Source organism: Ovis canadensis, chromosome 1, assembly GCF_042477335.2.
Source record: "Ovis canadensis isolate MfBH-ARS-UI-01 breed Bighorn chromosome 1, ARS-UI_OviCan_v2, whole genome shotgun sequence".
Classification (NCBI taxonomy): domain Eukaryota; kingdom Metazoa; phylum Chordata; class Mammalia; order Artiodactyla; family Bovidae; genus Ovis; species Ovis canadensis.
The window spans coordinates 183,798,427-183,822,222 of record NC_091245.1 but is presented as its reverse complement, the minus strand read 5'-3'; the positions used below and the strand labels follow the sequence as shown (position 1 = coordinate 183,822,222).

General features: G+C 42.1%; 1 protein-coding gene across 2 annotated transcripts in view; it reads left to right on the top strand.

The window, feature by feature from the left end:
• LSAMP (limbic system associated membrane protein) overlaps positions 1 to 23,796 on the top strand; it is a 703,151-nt gene that overhangs the window by 637,540 nt on the left and 41,815 nt on the right. For both annotated transcript variants that reach the window (XM_069554169.1, XM_069554176.1), the window contains exon 4: positions 17,102 to 17,236. In XM_069554169.1, the coding sequence (XP_069410270.1) occupies positions 17,102 to 17,236 (135 nt within the window). The remainder of the gene's footprint in view (positions 1 to 17,101; positions 17,237 to 23,796) is intronic.

Here is a 23,796-nt window from a genome sequence, read left to right as displayed (position 1 = left end):
GTGAAAGTTAAACCTGCCAACTGCCGTTAGAGAGAAGAAAGGGGATATGCCTCTGAATCTCAGTCTACTGAAATCAGCTGCATGAGTACCAAATGTAGGTATGCCCAAGTAGTAGTGAGCTGTATAAACATACGGATGCCTGGGTCTCACCTCAGGCAGTTCTGATTAATAAGTCTGTTGAAGAGCCCAGTGATCTGCTTGTATAAGCTCCCAGTGTGGTTCTTACACACCTCATCTATGGATCACAGTTTCAGAGGCACTGGAATAGATGCTGGCAGGAACCTGAGATAAGCTGATCACTATGCCTAGGCACAATATTTGCATAATTTTCTAAAGTGAAAACAAAAGGGAAGAAACAGTGATTCATGCAGCTACCTTTTATTTCAAAAACAGCAGCAAGTTTTAAAATTCATTTGAGGTGACGTGATCCTCAAATATCTGATGCATGGAGGCCAGTTGTAAAGGTTATAGAGCAATGTATTCGACAGCATATTTGACTGAAGTTTATCAAATGCACAGAAAATGTACTCAAAATGGTAATTTTTAATAGTCCTTACAGAAAAGTCCATGGTCTCACTTCAGTGAAGCCATTTCTGGGACATGCATAAATAATTACAGTCCAAGTTCCCTGTTTCTAAATATGCAGTCCTCGGATATACTTCAGAGACTCTTAAATAAGTGGATAATGGGCTTCCCTGGTGGCTCAGATGGTAAAGAACCCATCTGCAATGCGCGAGACCTGGGTTCGATCCCTGGGTTGGGAAGATTCCCTGGAAGAGGGCGTGGCAACCCTCTCCAGTATTCTTGCCTGGAGAATCCTCATGAACAGAGGAGCTTTTGAGCTGTAGTCCATGGCTTTGCAAAGAGTTGGACACAACTGAGCAACTAACACACATACACACAGCGTACTCAGTAGAGAGGTTATCTTAGTCAGTTCAGATTGCTATACCAAAGCATCATAGATTGGATGGTTTAAACAACAAATACGTACATCACACAGTTTTGGAGGCTAAGACATCCAAGATCAAGGTGCCAGCAAATTCAGTATCCAGTGAGAACTCACTTCTTGGTTCATATTACAGCAGTCTCCTTCCTGTGTCCTCACATGACTGAAGAGCTCTTTGGGGCCTCTTTTATAAGGACACTACTCCCATTCATGAGAACTCCACCCTCAGGGAGTTCCAAAAGGTCCTACATCCTAGTACCATCACGCTGAGGGTGATGAATTTCAACATATGAACTTTGGGAGAACACAAATATTCAGTCTATAACAATACACTTTGCAATTCTCAAGTGTCTTCAACAAGCATTTGACAAGTCCCAGACTGAAATCTTTCCCGGTGGCTCAGACGGTAAAGAATCTGCCTGCAATGTGGGAGACCAAGGTTTAATCCCTGGGTTAGGAAGATCCCCTAAGCGGGGCATGGCAACCCACTCTAGTATTCCTGCCTGGAGAATCCCTATGGACAGAGGCATCTGGCAGGCTGCAGTCCATGGAGTTACAAAGAGTCGGACATGACTGAGCGACTAAGCACAGCACACAGCACAGATTGAAATCTATTAGCAACTGAATCTCTATATATACAGTTATTTCTATGGTTGCAGGGAGATCCTTATAATGTAAGAATGAGAAGGAAAACTTTCTAAGGAGATTGATCCGCTTCCTAGAGTAAGACAAAATGGCTTCAACACCGACCTGGGAAGTTGTCTGATATAAACAAATGATTGAGTACATTTATGTGCTTGGTTGAGATACAAAGTTTTGTGCTATATACTGTGGGAAAAAAAAAAACTGAGCCTAATATTTTTGTATGACAGGTATTATTTAGTACCTGCTCTCTCCATCCATAAAAGGTCTCTATATAGATCCTATAAATTGTATACTTTTAAGGAAGTAATTTCATGATTCTTGCTTGTTAGGCCCTAGGGGGCCTAAGCCACTAGTGAATTTAGAAGTCCCCCAGGATGGGGGCAGGGGGAAGATAAGTTGAGTTTTGCTTGGGCTGAAGGAATATAAAAGAAGAAAAACACTAGAAAGAAAGGATGGATTCTTTCTACCTACACCTCAGACCTCCTCCCCTTTTCTGAAAGGCTCTTGGTTCATATCATTACAGAAAATCAAGTTGAGATTGTTCTCAGAATATGCAGGTCCTGTGGCTATGATGATAATAGGGTACAGAGATTCCTGTATAGTGCTGCTGCACCAAGGCTAGTAGGCTATTAACCAGTGATAGAAAGAGAGGACTTACAAGCCTCCAGCCTCAGAAGAGTGGAGTTATTGACAACTGGATGATGGGTCAAGTTCATAGTTTAGCACCAGTTGGGCACTGGAGTGAAATATGAGTGCCAGCAACCTGGACCAAAGAACAACCAAGCAAACTAATCAGCAGGGTGGAGAACAGGAAGAGAAAAAGTGTCCGACTGTGCATACAGGTACCTGCCGCATTCAGGGTAAGCACGGAAGTCCAGACCCGTCTCAATAGTGGGTGAAGAGCTTCTAACAATTGGCCGTGGTTGAGTCTCACTGATTCAGGGCAGAGTGGGCCTGCAGGTCACAAGTTTTTAATAGCCACAGTACAGGAGGTAGACTGAAGCAGACAATGCCCACGTAGTATTAAAATTCCTTAATGCATGCTAATTAGAGAACTGCTTTGCTTTTATGTGGTATCAACTTCCTTGCTACCATTCCTCCTGTCATTTGATAATGGCATCTTATTTTCCCATTAATTCTTCCTTCCTTATGCCAGAAATAGAAAAATCTCAGAGATTTTCTTTTTCATTATGAAAAACCTGCCCTGAGGATAACAGCCACAAGGGTGGGTAAGTCTTTCCCCCAGACTGAAATTACTAAATCCAATTCCATTTTTAAGAAACTTTTAATATAGAAGTAATATATGATCTATGTCAAAAATTCAAGCGGTAGAGGGAGCATAAAATGAAGAGAAATTTCCTGACCACATGCTTCTGCCTCTCCTGATTCCATAATCCATAAATCAGACTGCAAGTAATATTGTGTAGATATTGTATACACACAAGCAAATGTGTTTAAAAGTATACATATGAATATATGCATTTATGTATATATATGAATACAAAACAGATATACATAGTATTTTATAACCAACAATCTTTTTATGACTAGATAGAGTTATAGCATGTGAATGAAACTTTCTTAAGTGAATACATTTATATGAAAAACACATAATAGATACTAGATATAACAGTGCAGGCTTTCTGGTGGCTCAGACATTAAAGAATCAACCTGCAATGCGGAGACTTGGATTTGATCCCTAGGTTGGGAAGATACCCTGGAGAAGGGAATGACTACCCACTCCAGTATTCTTGCCTGGAGAATTTCATGGACAGAGGCGCTGGTGAGCTACAGTTCATGGGGTCACAAAGAGATGGACATGACTAAATGACTAAGTGCACACACACACACACACACACATACACACACAAAACAGTGAAAAATACTTTGTGATGAACTTTTCATTGGTTTGCTTTGTAATTTTACAACTGTACAGCATTCATGAAAAGAATAGGTTTTGCTTATCTGTAATTTTCATAAGCGGGCATTTATACTATATTGATTGTTTTATTTATTTCGCACAATATTGTTTGGGAGATTGCCCACATGCTATATAGAGCTGTCATCTTTTCAATTTCTTTGCTGTCTAGGATTCTGTTATATGAATATGCCACAATCTATTTAATCTCTTCACAATGTGGGTGCTTCCAATGCTGCTGTGAACATCTCTGAACATAGTAGTGGAATTGTTGGATCCCTTCATGTCCTCAGCTTTAGTAGGTATTGTCAGACTGTCTCTCAAATAGTCAGTCTAGCCTGCTGACTTTGAAAATTCAACTTTTTAAGGAGTTTGGCCCTTTTATGTCATGTGTGTGAACGTGTGCTTGGTTGCTCAGCCATGTCTGACTCTTGGCATCCCCAGGGACTATAACTAGCCAGACTCCCCAGTCCATGGGGTTTTTCAGGCAAGAATACTGGAGTGGGCTGCCATGCCCTCCTCCAGGGGATCTTCCCAACTCAGGGACTGAATCCTCGTCTCTGGTGTCTCCTGCATTGGTAGGCAGATTCTTTACCACTAGCGCCAGCTGGAAGCCACTATTTTATGTCACATGTGCCTAGTCCTTCAGTCATGTCTGACTCTTGCAACCCCATGGACCGTAACCTGCCAGGCTCCTCTGTCTGTGGGGTTACACCAGGCAAGAATACTGGAGTGGGTTGCCGTTTCCTTCTCTAGGGGATCTTCCCGACCCAGGAATCAAACCCAGGTCTCCTGCATTGCAGGCAGATTCTTTACCGACTGAGCTACAGGGGAAGCCCCTTTTATGTCACATGTATTTTAAATACATTTTTAGTCTTAATATTTATGTATTAACTTTGTTGATGAAGGTTCAATTCCTGCATCAAAAAGATGCCCTGGAGAAAGAAATGGCAACCCACTCCAGTAGTCTTACCTGGAGAATCCCATGGACAGAGGAGCCTGGCAGGGGTCCATGTGGTCTCAAGAGTAGGACAGGACTTAGTGACTAAACCACCACCACTCATATGAAATAAAATCAGGACCTTCCAGGGGTATCTAATTGTAGCTATCCTTGATAAGTGTGTGAGTTCCATAGAGTTAGGAATAATATATTTCTTCTACTTCCTCTAATTCTTGTAATTCTGGTTTAAATATTGGCCTCACATGGTAGCAATAGATATTTGGCAAACGACTGTTTGTACTTGTCCTCAGAAACCATGCTCTACTGTTCAGATCAAAATCCACTAGCATATGTATTTTTAAGTATTTAGGTCTTATTACACCAAAACATTATATTTTGAATTGTTACTCTTATTCAGCATTGGGAGTCACCCTAACTCTATCCTCTTTACCCCACTGATGATTAATTCCCTTTTTTTTTTTTTTTGGCTGTAGTTATCTTCTTCTGTTTATAAAGAGCTCAGAAAATAAATGAACAGATATAAAAGTGAAGTATTAAAAAATAAGTAGTTTTGTTCTTCACCTATATCCGATTATTTGGACTTCCCTGGTGGCTCAGTGGTAGAGAATCTGCCTGCCAAAGCATGAGACACAGGTTTAATCCCTGGGTTGGGAAGATCCCGTGGAGAAGGGTGTGGCAAACCACTCCGGTATTCTTGCCTGGAGAAGAATACTGTGGACAGAGGAGCCTGGTAGGCTAATAGTCCATGGGATCACAGGAGTCAGACACAACTTAGAGACTAAACAACAACAGCTGTTTAAACAACAATATCCAGCTGTTTAAAAGGAGTCTCCACTTGAATGTTTAAGGTATGAAAATTCATTTTATAATACACACACATACACACACACCCCAGCTGCATAAAAATATCATCCAGTCCACAAATCAGTCAAACCAAGAACTTCGGGGCCACCCCTTTCCGTCACTTGCCACTTTAATTAGAGTAGAGTGTGTGAAAACAGCGCCCTCCCATCAGGCGAAGGCAGTCTTGGGGGCTTGTTCATTTCAATCATTTAAACCTCTGTGGTGGCCTTTTCCTCTCCCTTTGTTTTTATTTAAAAAGAAGTGGAGGAAACATCCTCACACAGTGCTTTTTAAACGAAGTGACTTGTCAAGTCAGAGACTGTGGCAGTAATCTGAAAGGCAGTAAATTTAGCGACCCTCACTTGCACCGACAGCCTGTCATGCACTTGAAACATAAATAGCAGTGCAGACAAATCGCTGCTGTTTTCTTATTAAGTGCTGGCCCACTGGCCTCATAGCCTCGCCTGGGCCCACCCTGGGAGGGCGACTGCTGTCCAGAGTAGGCATGCGCTGTCTCCTTGTCTCTCCCACTCCACCTCTCCAGTGTAGCCTGAACTCTGCAGCCAAGACCTTCACTTCCACTACAATCCCTCTGCCTCACAGAGGCTGAAAAACCCCAAGACTGAGGGGTATTGGTCCACAGAGGGCGGCAACACAAACTGAATGTTGATGGGGTAATTCCTCATTCATTCACTTTGGTCTAAAGGCAAGAAGCAAATTGCCAGACTTCTTACCTGCTTAAACTATTTTCTTTCTTTTATGTTTTTTTAAACTTTCTTCTTATTCACTGGGTTTTCGATTATTTATTTTTTTAAATTGAAATATGCTTGATTTACCATGTTGTGTTAATTTCTGCTGTTCAGCCAAGTGATTAAGTTATACAGGCATCCATCCTTTTTTACGTTCTTTTCCACTGTGATTTAGCACAGGATATTGGATATAGTTCCCTGTGCTATACAGTAGGACCTTGTTGTTTATCCATTCCATATATAGTAGTATATATCTGCTTACTCCAAACAGTCTATCCTCCCCCTACTCGCCCTCCCCCTTGGCAACCACAAATCTGTTCTCTATTGTTTGTGAGTCTATTAAACCATTTTCTTTTCTGGCCTCCTCCCATCCCTACCCCCCACTTTCCTCTTCATTACGTGCTTATTGACTCTAAGCAAGAATACTTTCCTATATTGGTGAGAAGGGCTCATTTAGCAATGAGGCTAGATTAAGAAGGGAGACTGAGGTTTTGGGGTTGAGCCCCAGTAATGTCACTGCAACATCAGGGCCTGGGATGACAGGATCATGGACCAGATGAGGCCAAGGCCTCCTTTGTTTTAATTACCTTTCAAAGACTTCTCGGCAGCCACAAAATTATGCCCAGTAGTCCTTCCACAGTGCAATTGGCCTGCTGAGTTTAACACATTCACTTACAAAATGCCAGTTGATTTATGTGACTCTTAAAAGCAGCAGCCACTGCTCTCATCTCTCTTGATATTTAATCCTCAGCCTTGGCAGAGTCACTAATGACAGGTCATGGAAGACCCCTACAGTTCTGATGACAATGGTGGGAGGATCTTGGTTGTTGCTGCCTCTGACCAGCAGCTCTAATCTCTGCCTCGCCCCCTTTTTAGGAAATAGTCTAAAAAGCAATCAACACCTGCAGAAAGTTTTATGTCTATTTTATTCCAAAGGAGTCTTCTAAGTGGTTTTTTTTTTTCCAGTTTTACCTCTTTACCTCTTCTTCCCCTCATCCTAGAATAATAAAAAAGAAGTAAGACAGTGATTCCTTGCTTTATGACATAATGCTACATCATACAAATGTACTATAGTCCCTACTACCAAGGCTTGAATTACTACCAGTATATACATTACATGCTTAATCACACTTAGCCCTAGTTTCTGAGCAGTTCTATATATTTCTGAATGCCTGTGAAATGCAATCCCCAGGATAGTCCAACCTGATACCAACCTTGTCAAGAATGGAGCTCATTATTTTCATCCCCAAATATGCACTCTTTCCTACTTTCCTGAATGGTACCAACTGCCTTCAAATCCAAGAAATCACTAGCTTTCAATCTATGAAAACATGCTGTATTTAGAATATATTTCTTCACACCGTAGAAAACTCAAGTGGACCACAGGAGACCCCAGGACAGGTGAGGCTCCAAGGGTGGGTGATGCATTCCCTTCTCATGCCCTCACAGACATCTCCACCCTTTCCCACGGAGTCTAGACTCTGCCTCAGCATCCTCCGCAGTATTGAACCACTGTCAGTTTGTCAGGGTTGATGATGGCTATTTGACAACCTTGAAGAAACATCTCCACTTTCACAGCAGTTCACAGGGCAGCTTATCACTGTACATTTTGGTACTCAGTACACCAAGAAATTGGCACTGAGAGTAAGCATTGTTGTTATACAAAGGATTTCAGACAAGTAAAATTTCCATGACGTTTCCCACTTACATACCCTGTTTTCTCAAGAAAGAAAGGAAGGAAAAGTGGAAAAAAGAAAGCTTAAAATAAATCATTTTTTTAAATGCCATTTTACTCAATGCCTTATGGGAGCGAGAAGGCTCCACTGTGCCTTCACTGAGATGCAGAGATACTGAACATGGCAAGTCCAGAGTCTTCACACCCCCCTTCACACCCCAGCCTATGTATTGCTGTCATATCACGCTGCTCATTTCTCCTGTGCGGAGAACTCTATTTCAGGCAGGATAACCAGATTGCCACACCCTTTTACAATTCGCTGGCTCTGATTCTCTCCACTTGTGTTGTTCAACTTCCTGAAAACTCACTTCTCCCAGTAAGTCTTTCCTAATATAAGTGCATTCTGCAGAAGGCAATGGCAACCCACTCCAGTATTCTTGCCTGGAAAACCCCATGGATGGAGGAGCCTGGTGGGCTACAGTCTATGGGGTCGCAAAGAGTCGGACATGACTGAGCGACTTCACTTGCGCTTTCACACTGTTCCTGCAGCTCCTTTGCTGTCTGTTGGCATTTGTGTACAACAATGGCTTCATATTGCTTTTGGAAGGACCTCTGTAAATGAGTACGTATAAACTTTTAAATACCAGCTTTTTTCTCATTGATTGCTTTATTTGATTCTCTTGATGAGTAAGGTAAGTAGAGGAACTTTGAAAAAACTGAAGACTGTCTTTTTATTTTCTTTACCTATAACTGAGCTCCACTGTTTTGGAAATTCCCCAAGTGTCCCATTCTCAGCCTCATATTTATATTCAGAAGACAGAACTAGAGCAGATTCCCAGAGCTAAGAATTCAGCTAACGAGAATCTCTACTGATAAAAATAGTCATGCCTAGATAGGAAAATAGTCTCCAAATGTCCACAGACCTGGTTCAAACCTGCGTTCTTCCTTAATATCACTACAAACTCTGGAAATTTCCTTAAAGGTACACTCTAAACCTGGATTCCTCATCTTAATGGTGTGAGTATGAAAGTAGCTCAATCCTGTCTGACTCTTTGCAACCCCATGGACTGTACCCCACCAGGCTCCTGTCTCCATGAAATTCTCCAGACAACAATACTGGAGTGTGTTGCCATCCTCTTCTCCAGGGTATCTTCCCAACCCAGGGATAGAACCTAGGTTTCTTGCATTGCAGGCAGCTTCTTTATCCTCTGAGCCACCACTATGAATTAAATAGGATAATGTATGAGTCCGGAGAAGGCAACAGCAACCCACTCCAGTACTCTTGCCTGGAAAATCCCGTGGATGGAGGAGCCTGGTAGACTGCAGTCCATGGGGTCGTGAAGTCGGACACGACTAGGTGACTTCACTTTCACTTTTCACTTTCATGCATTGGAGAAGGAAATGGCAACCCACTCCAGTGTTCTTGCCTGGAGAATCCCAGGGACAGGGGACCCTGGTGGGCTGCCATCTATGGGGTCGCACAGAGTTGGACACGACTGAAGCGACTTAGCAGCAGCAGTAGCAGCAGGGTCTGAGTCACTTAGCAAAGTATCTAACGTGTGTTTATTAAGTGGTAGCTCCTTCCACAGTCCCCCTGCAATATTTCTTGAGCGCTCCAGCATTCAGCATTGTGCTGTTCATTAGGGGGACAATGATGAGCAAAGCCAGACATGGTCCCTACAATGGAAGATTAGCTGTCACCAATACAATTCCCCATCAGAGGACTAAACATAGAGGATCTTGATTCCAAGCCTAGCATTTAGAAGGGCTGAATGGTTTCTGTAAACTGACACCAAGTAGGAGGTAATGGTTAAGTATGAGCACAATAACAAAACGACATGGCCCTGAAAAGATGTGCTTCTGGTTGGATGCTGAGCTCAAACTATGTCAGCTAGCTGATTTTTTGTATATGAAAGCAAAAACCCAAACCGTAATGAATTGGATCTCTCTGGATGCCGGGAAATATAACGCCAGGGTGTACTTCTTCATTTGCCCTATGCTCATTCATAGAGTCAAAGCCGGTTGTGAGTCTTTCCAGGCATTGTGCTTGCCTCTGATTTCTGGGTACTAACTACACCCTTTGGGGCCACAGAAGGCATGGGGCCAGTTTGCATAATCCACACCCTGTTGTGTCTTACTATTCAAAGAGGGAGCATTTCTATAGCAGAGTAACCAACCCCTTCCCTTCTATGTAGGTGCAAATATCTTAATAGTCAGATGCCTCTGTCTCTGGAGAATTCTCTATTCTTTCATTTCTATTCTTCTAACTATTCCTTATAATCATCCTCATTGTATCAGTTCTCTCCATCCACCGCCCCCCCACCGCCGCCCCCATTCCCTTCAATACATTGTTCTTCCCTGTGTCTCCTTATTCTCTTAAGATTGCTGCTCTGGCAGCTGTGTCTGCCACCTACCCTGCCTTCATTCAATCATGGATCGGTTACCACTCTTCACCCCTCCCTTGATGGGTGATGAGAAGTGGGAATGAGAAGCTGTTTCCACCTTTGGACAGAAATGTTGTCAAATACTGAATGTCTCTCAGGTAGAATGTGAAGCAGAGAAACAAAAACTTCAAAGGATCTAGAGACATGGCTGGAAATATAAACAGAACCCCATCACAAGCATTTTTTTTTCTAGATTTCTTGTGTTTCTCTCTTCTTTTCTTTTCTTTTTTTAAGCATGTCTGTACAGAAAGTAATGTGCATAAAAAAAGGAAGAAGCAAAAACAGGAACAGGTATGTCCTTAAGATTTAAAAAAAATGAAAACATGAAATGTACTGTAAGAACAGAAACTTGTTACAGCATTTGAAGTTGCCACAGGAAACTTCAAATGGCATCATTGATTCGTGATCCTTTTTTTCTTTTCTTTTTAGAGGTAGAAGTTCATAGCTGGGTTTTGCTCACCCTCTTCACTGCCCCCCTTTCTGACCACAGACACACAAACACCCACATACATAAATACATACATACATATATACCTGAAAGACAAATGCCACTTCTTTGCCTTTCATTAATCTATGTATATGTGTTTGTATTTACAGCCAATGTGTTTACAGCCGCTTGGAAAATATTCCAATTTAGGTTAATAATGGAACCCATTAAATTAAACCATTATTTAAAACCCATCTTCCCTTCTGTAAAAGAATGATCTACAGAGACGTGAGACATATAACTCAGAATAGTGGGGAAAATGCTTCATCCATTTCCTAACATGTGAGAACCCTTGGAATTTTACTTTAAAGTCATAAAACACTCAAATTTAAGAAGCTTTCTAAATTTTGTTTCCTGTATCTCAAATAAAGTAAAAGAAAGACAGATATAATGATTATTAAGGTAGCAATCTTTTTTTTTAAATAGGGTATTGGATGTCATACCATGGAGAATTTTCAATAGGCTTGCTGTGTTTAGTGAGCAGATATTTGGGTGTTAGTGAATTTGCATGCTATTTCCTAAAAGTTAAATGGTTATATGTAAATGCATAGCCCTTTGTATGTATGCATATTGAAGGGGAAGGGGGTAGAGGAGAGAGGAGAAGAAGGAAAGAAGGGGAGAGAAACACCAAGGCCATGTGTTTCATTTCAAATGGCTGCTTGCTTCCAAACGCCTGGTTGACCTTGGAAATCTAAATAAATCAACATCTTGGATGTGAACTCTACAGATTTCACCAAAGCACGATCCTCTGAAGGTACTGTACTCAGAAGGTAGCACCTGGTATACTTTAATTGGCATTATTCCTGACTGATTTGCCTGTGCATCAGGGAACACAGAAGGGAACATTTTCCTCCTACCATTAGCTCGAGGCCCTTCTCTCTGACTTACGAAGAAATATTAAAAGAACTAATATGTACAACTTGAGTAAACAGTGGCTAAGGGGCAATATGCTAATTATGTGATGAGTTTGAAAGGTACATTCACTGAGGAGGACGAGAAGTTATTTAGCCTGGTAGCTGAATATTGCCAGGAGACACACAAGCACAGCAAGCAAAGGGAGATTTAAACTAAACGCCAGATCCCAGAATAAATAGAACACTCGGCGACATGAGCAAGCTTGTGGAAATAGGTTGAGATGTTTAAAATACCAAAATACTGAAATTTGCATTTCAAGTAAACATTTATACCAGGGCTGAAATGATAGGAACGAGAAGGGCCCATATTAGCCACATGATGGCTAATATGAGAAGGGCCCATATTCCATCAGAGAATTTACCAACAGGTGGAGCGGCAGACTCTGGTCTAAGAGTCTTCTTTTGAGAGAGTAGAGGGAGATGGTGACAGGACCCCTGGGTTGAGAGCAGCTAGTCTGCCGAAACTGAAAGAATGGGAAAATAGGTGCCCTGAAGGGTACAGACACATGAGGGCCAAGGGCGGGGAACAAGATCTGAGTGCATTTTAAGATTCTGCAACTTAACATAAATGTGTTGTAGTCCATGCCTTGAAACAAGAAACTGCAGTTGGTCAGATGAAAAAAAAAAATGGCATTGTGCCCATTTCTACCTGGGGCCTTGCACTTTCTCCTGAAATAATGAATACCCACAGCAGATACATCCTCAGGACACTGCCAGAGATGCCCCATCCAGCGTTTCAACAGCACGATACTCAGCACACCCATCCTTCCCCAGTGAAATTGTTCTTTGTTAGCATCATTAAAAGGGGGTGAATGCACACATCAGCTTCTGTCACAGAAAGAACAGAAGGTATGGAAATTACCTCCCAATAGTTGGTTCCCATAAGCGAGATGATGTGTTGAATCTGACCCTAGTTTCTGCTGTTGTTTCCTCTTTCAGTTAAGCTAACTCAACGAATGTTTATTGAGTAACTAGTCTGTGTTATGGAGACGGCAATTGCACCCCACTCCAGTACCCTTGCCTGGTAAATCCCATGGACAGGGGAGCCTGGTAGGCTGTAGTCCATGGGGTCGCTAAGAGTCAGACACAACTGAGCAACTTCACTTTCACTTTTCACTTTCATGCATTGGAGAGGGAAATGGCAACCTACTCCGTTGTTCTTGCCTGGAGAATCCCAGGGACGGCGGAGCCTGGTGAGCTGCTGTCTATGGGGTCACACAGAGTCGGACACGACTGAAGCGACTTAGCAGCAGCAGCAGCAGTCTGTGTTAGACTCCGTGCTGTGCATGGGGATATTGCAAGACACAGTCTCCAAGGAATTTATAGTCTGGTTTTTTGACTTTCTAGCAACTGAAAAAAAAAGCCCATTTCCTCTCGAATCACAGTGGATTAATGAGAAATGATCAAGTGAGAGATTGTGTGTTGTAGGCATAGTGTCCTGTGGGTACAAGAGAAATACACTAGCAAAAAGTGGCAGGATAAGAGGTCCCACTGAAGGATCCAAGAGATAAAGGAAGAATGACAAGAAGGGCCTAGAGATATTGTTTGATATTTTAAATTTTTGTCAAGATTGTTGAATGAGGGAAGACCATCTAGTTTCTCTTAACTATATTTGGTTAGCGTCTTGAGAATCCCCTGCTCTGATGGACCAGCTGTGCACAGTGTGTGCCGGAGAGACAGGTGGCCTTCAGAGGGTAGGAGAGCTAGCATGGGAGAAACAAAATGACCCTTCTGCCTAATGGGTGGGACACTTAAAGGAAAACTCCCCCTTTATCCTGACGTAGTATTGGGTGAATTCTTCCTAAACACATCAGATTGAAAATTCATCCCATGAAGATTTGATTTATTATCTGCTTTTCATGGCTTCTCAGGTAGCTCAAATGGTAAAGAATCTGTCTGCAATGCGGGAGACATCGGTTCAGTCCCTGAGTCTGGAAGATCCCCTGGAGAAGGAAATGGCAACCCACTCCAGTATTCTTGCCTGGAGAATTCTATGGACAGAGGAACTTGGCAGGCTACAGTCCATGGAGTTGCAAAGAGTCAGACACAACTCAGTGACTAACACACCATCAGGAAAAAATGAGATGATGAATACCTACATTGGTATTCATGTGAGAATCCCAGATGCCAAACCCAATAAATGTTACTTTATTTTTTCCTAATTCATCGCAGTGCTTACTCTCACAGGTGCCATCTTCCCAAATGGACAGGGCTTTGGTTCTTGCTAAAAATCATCTTTCTGATGCCTGGAACTGGTTTATACCTTTCAGAAACTCAAAATGCAAGATCAGTTCAGTTGCTCAGTCATGTCCGACTCTTTGTGACCCCATGGACTGCAACACACCAGGCCTCCCTGTCGATCACCAACTCCTGGAGTTTACTCAAATTCATGTCCGTTGAGTTGGTGATGCCATCCAACCATCTCATCCTCTGTCATCCCCTTCTCCTCCCACCTTCAATCTTTCCTAGCATCAGGGTCTTTTCACATGAGTCAGTTCTTTGTATCAGGTAGCCAAAGTGTTAGAGTTTCAGCTTCAGCATCAGTCCTTCCAATGAACATTCAGAACTGATCTCCTTTAGAATGGACTAGTTCAATCTCCTTGCAATCCAGGGGACTCTCAAGAGTCTTCTCCAACATCACAGTTCAAAAGCATCAAATCTTCAGTACTCAGCTTTCTTTATAGTCCAAATCCCACATCCATACATAACTACTTGAAAGAAAATGCAAGATAGGGATTCATTGCCCAGCATTTCTAGTTATTTTATGGGATGGGAAAAGAATTCAGTGTTGTTGGCCATTTATAAGAAAACTATAGTCCTTTTCTCTTTCTTCTACTAACAGCTCTGTACCTGGGAATGAAGTTGATGGATGTGGAAGCAGAGCAGGGCAAAAATCCCAAACTATTCTGAACTCATCTTTAATTCTTTTTTCATTATAATCCACCATTATTCTCAAAATCAATAATGCTGTCTTTACTGTAAATCCCACTTTTGCACTCCAGATTTTTAATGAGCTTTGTCCTATTTCAGTCTGCAGTTGTCAGTGTTGCCATTTGTCTTGAGAGTATTTATATTTAGCTTGAAGCTTCTTAGCATCACTTAGTTGGCATGACTCTAAGTTCATGGTTGCAAGGATGCTGGAAAGATCTTTTTGTCTCCTCCAAGCCCAAATTCTTCCCAGCTAATCCAGTAAAGTAGATTGTTACCCTTTCTAAGATTTCTGTTTTCTTTCTTTACCACATTCAACTTCTGTGGCATGAGAAGTCAGATCTGACTACTTGCATGAGTGTGGAGAAGAAAAAAGGTGAAAACAAAAGGAAGAAAAAAAATAGCATTTTATAAATGCAGTAAGTCTCCTATATACAAACCTTCAAGTTGCAAACTTTCAAAGATGCGAATGTGCCCTTGCATGTCTAGTCACATAAGGCATGAGTGAAATTGCAGCTTGCCCTTCATCTCCTATTGCTGATGACTCTTCAACTCCTATCTCCCATCTTCTCTTCCTCCTCCAGTCAGTAACTCTTCTTGCCTGTACACAGATGTATGCCAGCTGTTGTCCTATAGTACTGTACTTTTCAAGATACTGTACTATAAGATTAAAAATGTTTTCTTTATTTCTGTTTTTATGTATTATTTGTGTGAAAAGTATTATAAACACATTACATTACATTACTATATAGCTGATTATGTTAGTTGGGTACCTAGGCTAACTTTGTTGAACTTATGGACAAATTGGCCTTAGGAACGTGCTCTTGGAATGGAACTTGTTCCTATGCATACTGTAATATGCAGCTACATGTTGTCATTTAGCTACCAAGTTGTGTATGACTCTTTTTGACCCCAGGGACTGTAGCCCACCAAGCTCCCCTGTCCATGGGATTTCTCAGGCAAGAATATTGGCGTGGGTTGCCATATCCTTCTCCAGGGGATCTTCCCACCCAAGGATGGAACTCATGTCTCCTGAATTGGCAGGCGGATACTTTGCCACTGAGCCACCAGGGAAGCCCATATGCAGCTAGGCACTTATAGACTAATTCTATAAAATTCTCAGTAGAAGCATGTGCTTGATAATGTGCAGGACTCCAAACCAAATTATTATGACTATTGCCTTTTTGTTCCTGGGTTTGCAAAGTTTCCTGAAAACTAGTGATAGTGACAATTAACAGAAGACGTGAAACCTAAGAGCTGACAGCTGTGTTAAAGGATGTTATCAAAGAGGCACTAGCTTCTATTTGGAACCTAGTTAACAGAGTTAGCTGACATATTTAGACAGTGAATTTGTCTCTCTGCTGGCTGGCTGTTATGTTGATTTGGCCTTCAGAGAATTTCCAGAAAAGGAAAGCAGCCTGTAGTATCTGAACAGAGCTATTATTCGGTACCATTTAGTGTAGAAGGACCAGGAACAGGTTCTCCTCACAGTGGCAGGACTGTGTCCTCTAGGACCCTCCCAGCTACACTGTTCTAATGCAACAGCAGTGGCATTGGTAACTTGAGGGGGGACGGAAGTTGAATTTAGCTGCAGTCTGTAGGACTTTCTGGCCAAACTCTTCCCTACTCAATCCCCATTCCTCTTCACCTTCTCTCTCGCCGTTTTCTCTTCCTCCCCCTCCATGTCTCACCCCTGCACCTGCAGAAAGAAAGTAATTTAATTAACAAACCTGACTATCTTGAGATTTCTTTATAAAAATGGACACATCCAGCTCTGTGCAGCTTTCCAAAATGGGCCTCCAGACCCCTGCTTCCAATGAATTAGGCCAGTGATATTTAGCTCCCTAGCCAACCCCACCCCACCATGTGAAAAATGAGCCGTCAGCAGCACATTCTCATGGATCTGGTCCATGCCCTGAAAGTCTCATGGATGATGTAGTTTGATACTGAAGAAGGAAGCCATAACTACAACACAGGGTTTCGGACATGACCTTTGTGAACAGAATTCCACGTAAGCTGGGAGAGAAGAGTGACAGCTTCTCAAAAGGAAGCAGCTTGTCCTAAAAACAACTTTAGTGGAAAGTGTGATTTGCAATGTGGTCTAATGGATGATTCAGCCCTTCGGGGCTGCCCCTCTGAGCCCTTTACAACTGGCATGCCCCTCCCCACAATTCCCACTTTGCTCTAAGCCTTTAACCAGTGACTGATGGGTGTGATGCAGAAACATTCCAGTTTCTTGCCTCTTGATGGGGACGACTTGGAACTGGGCTCCATGCTGTGCCCAGAGCTCCCTGGGGGACTGAGTCAGGTTGCCCGCTATGAAACAAGACTCGGCATTGGCATTGCTCCCTGGCTTGGCTCCTTTCTCTCCCAGATCCCATTTCCTCACTCCCCTACCAGTTTTTCCTGAGAACACTGCCTCCTTGATCATTTTCACATGACTTTGTGTCTTGGGGTCTGCATCCATAGAGCCAAAGAACACTATCAAATTATTGAAAAGCCATGTGGATTTATTGCTTCTAAAAAGAAAAAAAAAATGATCTGCTGCATATTTTAAACTTAAAAAAATCATGCAAACCTCTGTTTTTCAGGAAGAGAATTTGAAGGAGAAGAAGAATATCTGGAGATCCTCGGCATCACCAGGGAGCAGTCAGGCAAATACGAGTGCAAAGCTGCCAATGAGGTCTCCTCGGCGGATGTCAAACAAGTCAAGGTCACTGTGAACTGTGAGTATGGCAGGAGCCGGCAGAGGCCATGTGCCCAGGGCCCGCCTCCACCTCCCGCGAGTTCTACAGATCCTGTTAGCAAGAGAACATTGCATTCCAAGCAGATGCTCCTCTGGTCAGGGATGCACATTTGTACATTGGACATATCCAAGGGCAGGACTTGGCCTTTGAATTTGATAAATCAACTGTACCAATTCTAAATATAACCCATAATGCATTTAACAATACACTCTGTCTTTTACTTAGACTATAGAATTAAGAAAACATGATCAGACAGCACTAGCAGTTCAGGCAATCACTCTTCTGGTCTTTGTGAAGACCAAGGTCACACCACTTTGGCAAAAACAACAATTCGTATCTGCTTTAGCTGGAATTTCCATCTTAATGGATTGTTTGTCAGAAGAGAATAATTCAAGATCATATTTTATCCTCGGCCATTGAGCTAATTGGCCTTGGAAACAAACTTAAGCCACCGTGGTCAGATACCATGTGTCCCTGATGGAGACAGGGGATACCTGATAGGTTAATATTGGTTATGTATTTGTCCCCAAGTATGGGCAGATTAGAAAGGAAGATTTCAGTAAGATGCATAGGTAAGTGGGCATACTTTGAACTTCTCAGATGAAAGGATCCTTAGATGTAGTTCAAAAGAGAAGAGGGGGAGGCAGGGGCAGATCCGCATGATGTGTGTCACCCAGCAAAGGAATAAAGAGAATTCGTTTACCCTGTTCAGCGAGGAGTGACTTTCCACGTCATTCAAGTTCCACATCACATAACTGTGGCTAGTGACAGGGACAAAAGTGTGTCCTGTCAGTTCTCTCCTGTGTGTTTAACACACACACACACAAGTACATACTCCACACAGACACAGATGCACAGATGACATATATACACACATGCCCAAAAGCACACAGTCACACATGCATAGACATCTTAACCCATATTTGAAAATATGCTTTGGACGGTGATAAGGTACTTTGCACCATCTTAAGCCTTCCATGCAATTGACCTAGGTGTTGCTGGTTCTGTATGAAGTGCCTAGCCAGGTAGATACCAATGACTCTGTTTCAGGGTTTGAAACACTAAAGCCCAAGGAGGTATAATTGCCTTTCCAAAGTGACACAGAAAGCAAGGGTGAGAAAAGGGATTCAGACTCCAGTCTGTGATTCTAAAGCCCATGCCTTTCCTTAGGAGAAAGAGGAACAGGTGTTTTCAACTCTTAGTATGTACTAAGGGATTTATATTTGAGCTTTAATCCTCACAGCAAACTCATAGGATAATCATCCTTAGTCTGATTTTTAAAATTTGGAAACAGAGGCATAGAGAACCAAGGAAACTTGCCTTAGGTGACCTGGTCTATTCTGGGCTGCGCTCTTTCCCATGGCCTTGCTCCAGCCTGGCAGCCTTCTGAAACAGAAAGCGAAATCCCCTTCACACCAGACTTCGATGGTTCTACAGATACCACGCCGCTGTATCATCTAGGGCACTCATTTCCAAGAAGCAAGGGGCTGCGTTTGATAAGGTCCGAAGTGTTTTTATCCTGTCACTGTCTGTGATTATTTTTTAAGTAATAGAGATTTGAAATGCCAGTATTACTATTCTTTTCCAGTCCTGGGTGTGTTTCAAAGACACATTAATGATCTCAATGTTATAAAATGCTTTAGGACCTTTTTTTCACATGAAAGGCAATTTCTCTGGTATTGATATAAGTTTATAATTAGGTTAGCCAGCTTCTTTTATGTACATACAGCCATGCCGTCCTCTTCCACCTCTTCTCTGACTTTCGGAGTTAAGATTTTATTTTCTCTTAATTGACCTTCATCTTAATTAGATTTCTGAAAGTCCAATCATGGAGTACATTGAAAATATTTATGCTTCCATTGTGTGAAACATCAAAGCGGTCGGCGTTGCAGATGGTTCCCTAGATCAAAGCCAGCCGCCTGGGTCCTATTATTATTAGTGCAATTAGTCTGACACTGCTCCTTCTTGACTGTCCCTGAAGTGTAACTTAGAACAGAAGAAAATACTGATAATTTTCAAGAAAAGCCTTTTATAAAAATGTGAGCTTTTCCAAGTGATGAATGAACCACAGAAGAATATGTACAGAGCCTCAAGATGCTAAAAAGACATGTCATAAGAAATTACACAGAAAACTAAAATGAGCTTAGTCAGCCAGTCTGTCCTAAACAGCAGCACCTAACACATGCTTTATAAAAATTGCTCAGTAAATGTTTACTGAATGAATAGGTGACCCACACGCTCACAGGTAAATTCTGCTCTCTCTTAACATTTCTCCAGACTTTGAACATTGCTATTGGTCACAAATCAAGAAGCATATTCTAAGTCAGTGTCCTTTGGAAACACCTATTACCAGCACTTCATTAAGCTGTGTTTATATTATATTAAAACAACTAGGCACTGCACCTGTCGTCCCGTTCAAACAATTCACCCTACTTAAATGCATTTGTATTAAAAAGATGAAGTCTCTAAGATGAAATTACAGTTTGAGGCCTGGTTAGCAAAATTCATCGAAACTGACAAATTTCCAGCATCACCTTCATCACTTCATATAAGCCTGCCTACCCAGGTGGCTAAAGAGTCTGCCTACCAATGCAGGAGATGCAGGTTCGATCCTTGGGTCAGGAAGATCTCCTGGAGGAGGAAATGGCAACCCACTCCAGCATTCTTGCCTAGAGAATCCCAAGGACAGAGGAGCCTGGTGGGCACAGTCCACGGGGTCACAAAGAGCTGGCCACGGCTGAGCACAAGTGGTTGTTGTACTGTGAAGATGGCCTTTTCTTTAAGCTGATTCCGCTTCCGTTTCAAGGCACAAGGTTTGCAATTAGGTCAGGGGAGCAGAATGACTAACAGAATTAATGGCTGAATAGATCATCATAATGAAACTGATTCAGAGTACCACTTAAAAAAAAAAATCCTAGTGCTGGTAATTTTTTCTTACTTGCATCTCATTGATTCATTTACTCAGTTGCCAACAGATATTTGTTGCAGGGCACTGAAAGCTAGAGCAGTAAACAAGAGAGAGAAAACAGTTCCTCTGTTTAGTTCACAAGCTGGATCTTACAGTCTCTCCTTTTTATTCCTCTTGGATAATCCAGGGCTTCCCTGCTAGCTCAGAGGTTAAAGCGTCTGCCTCCAATGCGGGAGACCCAGGTTCAGTCCCTGGGTCGGGAAGATCCCCTGGAGAAGGAAATGGTAACCCACTCCAGTATCCTTGCCTGGAGATCCCATGGACAGAGAAGCCTGGTAGGCTACAGTCCACAAAGTCGCACAGAGTCAGACACAACAGCGATTTCACTGGATAATCCTTCTCCACAGTTGATCTACAGCACTGTGCACAGCCATTTGCATTAGACATGCAAAATCTATTTTCTAAGCGGTAGGAGGTCCCGGAATTTACAGAAGCTAAATTATTGACCTGAAATCTCTTCAACTAAATAAACTTAGTAGAATTTCATTCAGCAGGCACGACTTCTATTTTCTCATATCTTAGAATTTAGCTACTAATTTCATCCAGATACCAACCCTAGGGACAACTGTCCTCCATTTACCGGTTCTAGATGTAATTCCTCAATTTCAGTTCTCACGGAGAGTTAAAAGTAGCTACTCATGGGTTTGTCTTATCCTAGTACCCACTATCCCAAGGATAATGTCTAGTGCATAGTAAGTGTTCAGCAAGTGCTGCTGCTGCTGCTAAGTCGCTTCAGTTTGTCTGACTTTGTGCGACCCCATAGACCGCAGCCCACCAGGCTCCCCCGTCCCTGGGATTCTCCAGGCAAGAACAATGGAGTGGGCTGCCAGAGGGCTGAATTTTATTTGGAGTCTTCTTATACTGGATGGTTTACCTATTCTTGGAGAACTTTTTCTCAAGATCTGCCCCCAGCTGTCAGGCCTGCTGCCGCGGAACCCATCGAGCAGCTCGTATTCCTGCCTGCAGCTTTTCCACGGCTACCCCTCCAACTACGATCACACTGTCACTCTGTTACTTTTATTTTCTTCTTTTCTCCCTTTGAACTCAGCTCTACCTGCAGTCTGGTGTCAGAGCTAACCAACCCAACCAGGTGCTGTGGGACACGGGACCTTGGCGTTTCTAAAGCTCACCCTTACATTCAGTAGCCATGTATGAAAGGAAGCGAGGTTACCTACCGTATTTTCCACAACTGTGACCGGGCACATCCTTTGTCTCCAGATAATGTATCTGTATTTTAACTGAACTCTTCAATACTTTGATTCATCATCTAATGATAAAAGTTGAGGAAAATAACTGCTCAATATGGAACGAGACTGGCTACCTTCTCTAAAACTTCATGGCTACACCTCTCTATTCTCCATGACAACCTGCAGTTTACTCTGTGTTGGGGATGATGTCAGTAAAGTGAAAGTGAAAGTGAAGTCGCTCAGTCGTGTCCGACTCTTTGCGACCCCATGGACTGTAGCCTACCAGGATCCTCAGTCCATGGGATTCTCCAGGCAAGAAGACTGGAGTGGGTTGCCATTTCCTTCTCCAGGGGATCTTCCCAACCCAGGGATCGAACCTGTGTCTCCCGCATCGTAGGCAGATGCTTTACCATCTGAGCCACCAGGGAAGACACATCGTAATGTCTGTGAATCTATTATGGGATTGTCAGATGAACTATTCAGTAAGAATCGAGAGTACTGCAATTTTCTACTGTAACTTTGCCATGTGAGCAATAACCATCATTTCCTGCAAACCTCCAGAGTACCAAGACTCTATTGGAGATTTTGTATGATTCACTGTAATCACCTCACCAACAGTGGCCAAGCAAGGAAGAGTGTATGGGACCTGGCCTGCTTCACAAAAGGAGTAATGACCTACTTTATCACTGACAGTATTTGGTATGTTTGGTTTAGTATTGCTGGTATATGGTGATCTTTAGAAAAAAAAAAAAAACAACTTTTAGTTTTATTATTTTTAAATTCTCTGAAAACAATGACGCTCTTATTGCCGATATTCTCTGCTCCCCACCCAGCTGGCCCACCATCACACATTAACACGGGGGGATAATCAAATCATCCCATGCAGAGGACAAAAACAGAGCTCAGAAAATGTCAGCATTGTCTGCCATAAGACCAAATAGCCTGTGAGTGGTAGAGACAGGATGCTGCCCAGGTCTAACTCCAAAGCCCTCTTTCCTTCCAAGATATCATGTGAGAAATAGTAAAAATAATAATAATAAACGTAATCTCTTCAGGTGATAAATATGCTCTGATATATGAGACTTCATTTGGTCTTTTCATCAAACCTGTGAGACAGGTAGGAAGGTCTTATTTTCTCCATTCAAAGGTGAGAGACTCTAAGAAGTTAACGTGTCACCCTCAAGAGGCAACAACCTAAGTGCAGAAGCAGCGATTGAGCCCGCAAATCCTGATTTCTAATGTGGGTTTATACCCACTGTCCCAGTGCATGTTGTGCCGTTTTGGGTGCCTTATGATAGCTGAAATATGTAACATCTACCTTTTAAGCTACCAGCATGCTCTCCGAAATGGTGTTCTTGCGTATTAGGAGTTAATTTCTCTCCAGAGGAACTCATTCAAATGGAAATACAGAGAAGTTCAGAGCATGGGCTTCAGAACATGAGTTCAAATATATACTCTATCAAATGCTTGTTGTGTGAATTTGCACAGTTAACTAACCTTCTGCAGACCTGCCTTCTCATTCATAATATAGGGTTAATAATCCTTACTTCTAGGGCTACTATTTAGATGAAAAGAATAAATAAAGCCTAGGGAGTGCTGACACATGGTAAATGTCTATAAATTGAATCTTTTCTTAAGAATTTCCCTCCTTTATACTATTATTCCAAACACTGGGAAGATTAAATGAGTGATATTCTGTTTGCTAGGCCACTATCATTGTTATCATGTTCATTCTAGTTGAAAGAGTCTTGTTGATGGTGATATGAGAAGAAAGCCCTTATTAATATTTTCAGAACCCAAAATTTTAAAGTAATAACCAGAAGAGTCCTCTGACAATTGTAAGCTATTGCAAAGTCATGTAACGAATAACAATGGGCCTCTGTGCAGCATTTTTATTAAGCCACATTTTAATTATAACTGTATTTTGAGCGAGGACATTTATTATTTTAACCATACTAGACATGCCACGATATGATTTGTAATAAATTTGTTAGCCTCACCTATACAAAGTTCATTACAAATGAATTTTGAAATGTTCATTCCAATAAGCTATGGAATGGAACAGACCATTGTGTCATTTGAGAAATACTAGAAGTAATGAACTAGTCATACATTTATCATTCTCTGTGACGACACCTTGGTATGAGAAACTTCCTAGACGCTCAAGGAGAAGAACAAGTGTTTGGCCTTTATAACTGACCAGTTAATCCTGTCCCAAGATCAATGCATTTAAAAGTATTCAACCCTAGTTCAACACCACCCTCACCATGCTGGCATCTCTAAGGAGCTAATACATAGCGTGTGTGTGTGTGTGTGTGTGTGTGTATGTGCACGTGCACGCTCTAAGTCACTTCAGTTGTGTCTTATTCTATGTGATCCTATGG